Source organism: Mesocricetus auratus, unplaced genomic scaffold (assembly GCF_017639785.1).
Source record: "Mesocricetus auratus isolate SY011 unplaced genomic scaffold, BCM_Maur_2.0 Super-Scaffold_100038, whole genome shotgun sequence".
NCBI classification, from domain to species: domain Eukaryota; kingdom Metazoa; phylum Chordata; class Mammalia; order Rodentia; family Cricetidae; genus Mesocricetus; species Mesocricetus auratus.
Window position 1 is genome coordinate 11448475 of NW_024429216.1, and position 8784 is coordinate 11457258.

The 8784-nt window shown below is 62.0% G+C and overlaps 1 protein-coding gene across 2 annotated transcripts; it reads right to left on the bottom strand.

The window, feature by feature from the left end:
- Positions 1 to 481: 481 nt before the first annotated feature.
- Dmwd (DM1 locus, WD repeat containing) lies at positions 482 to 6634 on the bottom strand. 2 transcript variants are annotated; one of them, XM_021223202.2, is made up of 5 exons: positions 6027 to 6626; positions 4647 to 4829; positions 1897 to 3159; positions 1219 to 1293; positions 482 to 973 (listed from the first exon to the last, which is right to left on the bottom strand). In XM_021223202.2, exons 1-5 carry the CDS (start codon positions 6468 to 6470, stop codon positions 926 to 928), a joined length of 2013 nt encoding a protein of 670 aa, XP_021078861.2. In that variant the 5' UTR covers positions 6471 to 6626; the 3' UTR covers positions 482 to 925. The 2 variants fall into 2 exon arrangements, with proteins under 2 accessions (XP_021078861.2, XP_040590620.1); XM_040734686.1 differs by lacking the exon at positions 1219 to 1293 and having other exon boundaries at positions 6027 to 6634.
- Positions 6635 to 8784: the final 2150 nt, after the last annotated feature.

An 8784-nucleotide genomic window follows, 5' to 3' on the forward strand; every position in this document is an offset into this window, starting at 1 on the left:
ACCTGCTGGCCCGGCCTGGGGGGAGGCAAGCGGTGGAGCTAGGCCCTCCCCCAGTGAGAGAGACCCCGAAATAGCTTCTTGGCCACAGGCCGGGGCAGCCACATTCCTGCCTGGGCTAGGATTAGAGACAGAAACATTTTGGGGGTTGGGGGCGGAGCCATGTTAGCATCTTTCTAGGGTGGCCAGTTCTCTGGGGAGGAGACCAGGGCCTCCAGCCGGCACTGCATGGGTCAGGAGAGGCACGGCTCAGCTCCCAGCAGCCCCCTCCTCCCAGAAGAGCGCGGCTGGGTAGTCCCGATGCTCTAAAACAGTTCAACCCCCCACCCCAAGGACCTAGCAGGAAGGGGCCACCTCAGGCTCTTGACTCTGAGGGTCCAGGGGGCTCTACTCAGGGCTGGGGGTGGGTGCAGGGATTGACTGGCCTTCCTATGGAGAGAACACAGCCCCCCCCACACACACGCCCCAGGGAACAGAGACGCTGTGCAAACAAGGACTTTAGTATAAATAAGAGGTTCAGGGGGACAAGGAGGCCCTGGGTCTCCATAATTTAACACTCTTCAAAAGCACAGACCATAGCAAGGGGTGGGGTGTGGGCTGGGAGGGAGGGGGTACCCCCTGCTGGTCCCTCTCACCCAGGGGCACTGTGGAGCTGGGCTGTTGTGGGCGGAGTCTCCCAGGAGTGACCAGTCACATGCTGGGACAGGGATGTGGGTTAACACTGATATTCCGGAGGACAGGTCGCTGCACTTGGCAGTGGGTGGAGGCCAGGGCTGAGGCCACACGGGCCACCACATCCCCATGGCTGGGCCAGTCTGTGCAGGGCGGGGCCGGAGCAACCCTTCCTCGTTAGTCTTGTTACTAGTGATCCTTGAGGTCTGCAGGGAGGGCTGCGTCTAGGAGGCTGGGGGCAGGGGCCATCTCGGCTTCACACCACAGTGCCACTGGGGGAGTTGCCTGGCTGGGAGGGGGCACCCTGAGGAGGATGAGAGGGAGGCTGGATTAGACAAGGCCTGGGCTTCTGCCAGGGCTGGGGTTGGGAGGGGGCCCCCAGTCCTAAAGCTGCTGTCCTGGCTAGGAACAAACAGCTCAGCAGCCTTCCCTGCCCCAGGGTGGCACTCCCACAGCAACTAATGGCCCTGGCGATCCTGGGCAGACAGATGGGGACGGCTGAGGGGAAGGAGAACCGGGGCCCACGTCTGGCCTGGAGGTTGGTCCTACCTCTACCACTGACTTGCCGGGTGACCTGGGCCAACGTGCCTCCCCCGCCTGGGCCTCGTTCTCCTCGTCTGTAAACTAGGGAGACAGAGGGTGTCTTTCAGAGCTCACACATCCCAAGCCCTATCATCCTGCCTTCGCCCTGAGTTCTTTCTGGACTCGAACCTCCCACAGCAAGGATCTGAGGGACCGGAGGCAGTGTGGGATCCCAGACGCTGAGCCCACATGCTAAGAACCGCGACAGCCCTGACCTGACCTGACCAGTGGCAGGGCGTCACCTCAGTGACTGACACCGCGGCCACCACACAGCCCGTCAGCAGGGCACAGTGATCAGGACCACACACCAAGCAGCAGTGCAGGCCTGGGCCCTGGTGAGTCCCATCCGGGCCTTTAGCAGCTGGCTCAGAAACGGAGCGTCTGAGAGGCAGCCACAAGTTAGGCCCTGTGGAGTGTCAGCCCCAAAGCAAACCTCACCAGTGAAAATGCAGATTTCCCATAAACGTAGGTCTGCCGAGAGGTCAAGTGCTCGGGTGGGTCACCCAGGCCAGCAGAGGCCCTTTGGATGGGTCCCACCCTCCTGTCTCCTCCGCCTGCCGTCTCTGCTAACTGAAGCCTGGTATCCGGGTCCCTCAGAGCTGAGGTGGGAAGAGCAGGGTGCCCTGACAGGGTGGGTGGACTCACCCCCTTGCCGGGCCGCGCCCAGGTGCAGATGAGGCCCTCTTGGCAGGCAGTGATGATGCAGTCCTCCAGGAAGAGCAGCACGGTCAGGCGCTCCTGAGCGATCTTCTTGCACACCAGCGGCTCCAGCAGCGGGACCTCGTGGATGCGAGGGCACAGGGCCGTGCCCAGCACTTTGGCTGGGTCCAGGCGGCTGCGGGGAGCGGGGCCACTGAGCTTGTCGCTGCTGCTGCCGCCGCCCCCGCCGCCCCCGCGGCTGATGTTCCCCAGGCTGTGGTAGCGCTTATGCTCCTTCTCGGCCCCTCGGTCCCGCCGCTCCTGCAGGGTCAGCGTGGCGAAGCGGCCGATGCTGAATGGTGTGCCCGGCTCCATCGCTGCGCCCGGCGCACCGGCCTTGCCACCACCAGCTGGGTGGGGGAGGCTGTTGGACCGTGACAGGGAGCGGGGCAGGGGGCCTGGGCCTGCCTCTCCGGCCCGAGAGCTACCCGAGGCTGGCGGGGTGGCCCCGGGTGTGCCTGGGAGGGTGCGGGTGCGGGCCAGGGAGGGGTGAGGGGAGAGCACGTCCTCCGTGAGGTCCCACAGGCAGAACTGTGTGTCCTGGCCAGCTGAGCCAAAGCGGTAGGTGATGGAGCCAGCCTTGGGCAGAGGGGACAGTGGGGTTCCTGTGTCGGAGCTGCTGGCCTCCGGCTCCTCCTCCTCACCACCGGCATCTCCATCAGCACTGGCTGACGTGGCCTCCTCTGCCCGTGTGGTGTAGGGATCAAAGGCCACAGCATTGACCCAGGACTTGTGGCCGTGGCCCCGAGCCACCACGCGACCCTCCGTGAAGGACCACACGGTGACCAGGTCATCCTCCCCTCCCGTCACCACATAGCGGCCGTCGGGGCTCCAGCACACACACAGCAGACCCCCGAAGTAGCTCTTCATGAGTCCCCGCAGGAGCATGCTGTCAAAGTGAAAGACGCGCAGGCAGCCGTCCTGGCTGACGCACGCCAGGTGCCTGCCGTCCGGCGAGAAGGCGAACTCGTTGAGGGGCCCCTCGCCCACCGCCCACTTGGCCAGCGGGTTGCGGGGAGCCTTGCTCTTGGCTGCGTAGACGGCGAAGCCCTCGCCCTGCTTCAGCAGGCTGTACTGGGGTGGGGTGGAGGCGCAGGGGTGGCTGACGTTGTACAGGTACAGGTGGCCGCTGGCGTGGGAGGCCAGGAACAGGCTCTCTGACTGGGGCAGCCACTTCAGGTACGTCACCTTGGTCTTGTCAATCAGCCGCTGCAGAGGGCGGGGCAGGGAGGAGGGGGGCGGTGTGACTACCTCAGGGACCCTGTTATGCCCTGGACCCCAGCTCCCCTCTGACTGGACCCCACAGGAACACGGGGAGGAAGGGAGGTCTGAAGCAGCTCCACGGAGCCCCTCCGTGTCCCACTTCTGATCAAGGAACAGCCCTGTCTGTCACAGGATTATCCTCCAGCATGACATAAAGACGAGACCTTCAATCCCATAAAGCCAGGTTCCCGAGAGAGGGTCCCCATCACGAGTCCCAGCTGTCAGAGCAGCACCCAGACGACGCCCCTGCACGAACTCACCCCCTTCCAGCTGCACTGTCAGCCCCCTCCAGGTACCCCCACAATGAAGTCTCCTCTTCCCACAAAAGCCCAGCGTGCCCAGAAACCAGTCTCTCAACTCCCACCCCAAGCGCGCCGGTCCCACTTCCTACAATGCCTTCCCAAGAGCCTCTTCTGGTGGTTGGAGATCAGTAAGTCCAAGCCAGCCCTTAGCACTGCCCTGCCTGAGTCCCCACAGCTTGAGGCAGCCGGGCGGAGAAAGCCACCAGCCCCCGTCACCTTGGCCCCATGGCTGGGATGCAGGAGGGAATGTGGGGTCACTCCTCTGCTCTGTTGATGAGGGAGGGCTTTCCAGGCCGGCCAGCGCCTCCCCTTTCTCAGCAAGCACCTTCGTCCTCTCCCCCTCGGCTGCTCCCCTGGCCGCCAGCTGTCCTGTCTGGGTGTGTGTCTAATTGCTCCTTCTACTCTCCAGCCCAGGCAGGTCTTGAACTTTCGACCCTTCCGTGCTAAGAAGCCCGCACTAAGAGGCCCAGCCCATTCTGTCTGCTTAAATGTCCTTCCCTGGGGGTCAGCCCTCTCCAGCCTGACAGCGTGGCCAGGGCAGCTGTCCACCTGCTCTGAGCTGTTCCTGGACAGAGACCTGCACAGGAGGGGATGATCGCGGTCCGGGGGTGGGGGAGTGCCTTCCTTTCTCCCTCGAGAACATCTGTGGGCCACCTCCCTGGACCAGGGACAGTATGACAAGAGCAAGGACCTCCCTGCCAGCTGGCTAAAGTCATCTCCTGGCATTTCCTTTAAGGCACGTTAGTCCAACCTAGGCGTGCCTGTGCATGAGTTTAGACAGCCCTGTGAGAAGGGGATTCAAACCCCGCTCTGCAGAAGACAACTACGGCTCGGGGAACGAATCAATTCTCAAAACCACTCAGTAGCCAACGACACAGCAGGGACAAGAATCCAAAGCCGAAAGAGCCCAGAATTTGAAGTCAACAAAAACATCAACAACGTCCCAACGGCCTGTACGTCTCGTCTTCCCCTGTGAGACGGGCACCATACCCATCCGTGGCTGAGACCGTTACGAGCAATGCCTTCTCTCAGCAGAAGGCTAACACAGCAGGGGACCAGGACACCCCGCCCCTCTGAGGCCGACTCTTCCCAGGGGTGGGTAGGGAAAAGGGGCGCCGTGCCCTCGGTCACCTCTTCATTGAATAGCTTGCTGGTGTCCTTCTTGATGAGGTCCAGGTACTGCACCTGGCCGGCAGAGAAGCCCACCAGCAAGGAAATGGTCTCTGTGGCGGCCGTGAACTGGTTGAAGTCGTGGCAGGTGGGCTGGGTCCCCTTGTAGATCCGCTTGTCCAGCGGCTTGTTGAGGTCGATGGACTGCAGCCATGGGGAAAGAGTTCGCGGGTTAGGGCACGGGGAGGAAGGAAGAGGAAGCTGAGGCCGGGGGAAACCACCAACAGGAAGCAGGGTTAACCTCGAGGGAAGTGGCGAGGTGGGGGGGGGCACCGCAGACCGGAAGGGGATTCAAACCCAGGACGGCACACACAGGCTCACCTACGCTGCGGCTGGCAGCCCCGGGTCCAGAGAGCCCAAAGGTCTGTTCCTTCATTTATTTAAGCACATGTAATAGTACATGCCTTTGTGCATTATGCACGTGCATGAGAGGTCAGAGGTCAACATTTAGCGTCTTCCCCCGTGGTTTTCCGTCTGACATTTGACGTCGGGTCTCTCGGGGACTCTGCCTCTGCTGCCTGCACTGGGGTTGCAGACTCACACTGCTGCTCCCTTTTACATGGGGTACTACGGGGATCCAGACCCAGGTGTCCACGCGTTCAAAGCACACATTCCACCCAGTGTCATTTCTTTCCGCCTGGAGTCCCTAAACTTCAGGACATCTGCCATAGTCGGGACACCCATCCATCATCACGCTCCCTCGTGTTTTAGGTGCACTGCACGGCCGCCCCTGGACTCTCAGGACCCCCTCGGTCCCCTTGTAGGACTCAATCGCTTTAGAGTCGTCTGCCACACCTGGGGGGGGGTTGTCCCCTGCCAGAGACTCCATCGACTCAGAATCCCCATCAGCTCCTGCAAACTCCGCTCGTTTCCTCCGGAGCCTCAGTCCTGAGTCACCGAGTTCCTCCTCGGATCCCACCCACCCACCTGTCGCTTCCATCGCCGACCCCTACGCCAACACCCCCCGTCCTCCCTGCCCTCGACACTGTACTCCTGGGTCTGGTCAAGTCTCCTGACTCCCTCCAGCACGCCCAGGACGCGGGACTGATTTCTGCCCTGCTCGCCGTCTCCCCGGGGCCCGCACCCTCTCCCGGACTCCTGTCCCCTCGGAAGCCGTGACCTCCCGCCCCGTCTCCTCTCAGGAGCCCCATCACGCCCAGAACCCCCACCTCCACCTCCACCTCCACGAACCCCCGCCCCCGCGAGAAGATTCGCCCGGAGCCTCGGAGACCGCATTAGCTCCGGGAGCCGGGCCCCGCCCCGGGATGCCCGGGCTCCGATGCCTTCCTCTGCCACTCTCGGGCCCCGGATGCGCGCTCGCTCGCTCGCTCGCTCGCTCACCCGTTGGCTCCCGCGGCGGCAGCAGCCGGGGTAGAAGTAAAGCTCGCGGCCCAGGTTGAAGCAGACGCGGTCTCCTCCCGAGCCCAGCCCCGAGGGCGTGGAGGGCGGCTCCCCGGCGCCGTCGGGCTCGCCGAGGCGCACCAGGCTGAGGCGGACGGCGGGCAGCGCGGGCCCCGGGCCGGGGCCGGGACCGGCGGGCGGCGGGGACGACGCGGGGCCCGCGGGGCCGGGGCCTGGGGCGGCCGCGGGGCCGGGCGGCGGCTGGGGCGGCTGCTGGGGCGGCGCCGCCGGGGTCTGGGCGGAGGCCGGGCCCGGCCTGCGTGCCGCGTCGCCGGGAAGCAGCTTGTAGAAGCCCTCGCGGGTGCGGAACTGCGACTTGATCTCGGCGCAGTCGCCCATGGCGGCGCCGGGCCCCGCTCCGCCCTCCGCGCCGCCCGCCGCCATCTTGGCCGCCCACCGGGGCCCCCGCCGCAGCCCGCCCGCCGCCGCCGGACCCCCAGCCGGAAGTTGCCGACCTAGCGCCGGAAGGGGGAGGGTCCGTCGTCCGGGCGACGCCTCTGCGATTGGCACCCGGAGCCGGAGGCGGGAGGAGCCGGGGACAGTTGCTGAGGTAACGGTCCTGGGGCCGTGGGCGGGGCTGCGGCGTGGGCGGGGCTGCGGCGTATGGGGGCGTGGTCAACGCGACAGACGCCGGGCAGTGGCCGGCTGCGGGGCGTGGCCCCGATGGGGACGCCCGCGGCCCTAACGACGGCGCCCGGGGAGCCGTTTGCCTAGCAACGGAGGAACCTCCGATTCCTCGTGTTTTTACAGCTGACTCCAGGCGATTCTTGCATTCTTTTTTAAATTAAAAATAAAAGACTGCATGTGTTTATTTTTTGTGTGCTTTCGCGTTGGACAAGGACGATGGCGGGGTCAGAGGGAGTCGTGGGTCCTAGGGATCGGAATCAGGTCCCCACGCCATCCCCCACGGAGCCATCTATCTCCCTGACCTCTGTTCGGCCTCACACTTGTAACCCAGGCTGTCCTCGAACTCGACCCAATGCTTCTGCCTCGGCCTCCAGACGCGAGACACCGCACCCAGCTCCCTGTTTCATTCTTCCTCTCTGCCCTGTCGTGTCACCTGTGGGTCCCCTGCTGCTGTCGTGGTGAAGCCCTGCGTGCCTGTCTGAGTCTGCCCGCCCCTTTGGGCTTTGTTTTCCTGACGATGGTCGGCTTTGTCCATTTGACATCACCTAGAATCACAGGGAAGACAATCGCAGTGGGGGACTCCAATCTGTAGGGTAAAATAGCACCCTGCCCCTGCCTGACCTGACCAGAGCTGGAAATCCCAGTGTCAGGCTGCAAAATCCCACCAATCCCGGAGCACAAAATCCCACCAATCCCTGGGCTTGCCCCAGAATCAGGCTGCAAAACCCACCAATCGCAAGACGCCCTGGGAAACTGCTGCCCACCACCACCACCATCGCCTCCTATGGAAGCTCTGTGCCCTGTTGAGTTTGCCGCTGCTGCTTCTCACCCTGTTGAGTGGTGCCGCTGCTGCTTCTCACCCTGGAGGCAGCCACACTCTTGGATGTTTCCTCACCAATAAATCTCTTGAGTGGGGTTTGTTGTGTGATGTGACACTTTCGCCGCAGAGAGGACTGGAACACTTTCCCTCCCTTTGCAGAGCGGGCTGTAACACCGCCGCTGGGCCTGAGCACAGATGTAACAACTTGGTTGGGAAACACTCCAGAACAGAGCTGTTACACCAGCGTTGGGGAAACTGTCCCCTGGGCAGAGCTGTGAGCTCCTACACTTACAGAGACGTTGTGGTATTTTTCCTTGGCTCCTGACTGCTAGGATACATTTCCATCCGAGCTTCAACACTGTCTGTAGGCATGTCTGGGGCTAACTGTCTTAGTGATGCGGGAAGAGCCAGTCCACAATGGGAGGCACCATGCCCTAGGCAGGGGGTCCTGAACTTTGTAAGAGTGGAGACTTGCACTCCTCTCCACTATTGACTGGGGACATTCCGGCCTTGACTTCCCTGCTGTGATAGGCTGTGTCCTGGGAATGCAAGCTGAAATAGCGGGGTTTTTCCCCCCAGAGTTGCCCCATGTCAAGGTATTTTATATTTCTTTTTCTTTTTTGGCTTTTTGAGACAGGGTTTCTCTGTGGCTTTGGAGGCTCTCCTAGAACTCACTCTGTAGACCAGACTCCTGGCTGGTATTTTATATTTTATCACATCGGCAGAAGAAAAGCTAGCTCTGCCTTGCCACCTATTTATTTATTTATTTATTTATTTAGGGAGACAATGTCCCCGGCTCAGGCTGAGTTCCTCCTTACTTTGTAGCTGAAGAAAACCATGAACTCCAGGAATTCCTGCTTCTACCTCTTCCAGATGGACATGACACCATTTGTGTGGTGGTGAGGATAGAACCCAGGACTTTGCGCTGCTGGGCAAGCACGCCACTGACTGGTTGTGAACTGCCATGTGGGCGCTGGGACTTGAACTCGGGACTTTTGGAAGAGCAGCCAATGTTCTTAAACACTGAACCATCTCTCTAGCTACCCCCACCCCCAGCAAAGATTTAAAAACTGGCCTGGCGTTGGTGGCACACGCCTTTAATCCCAGCACTCAGGAGACAGAGGCAGGCGGATCTCTGTAAGTTCGAGACCAGCCTGGACTACCAAGCCAGTTCCAGGACAGCCTCCAAAGCCACAGAGAAACCCTGTCTCGAAAAACCAAAAAAAAAAAAAAAAAAAAAAAAAAAAGATT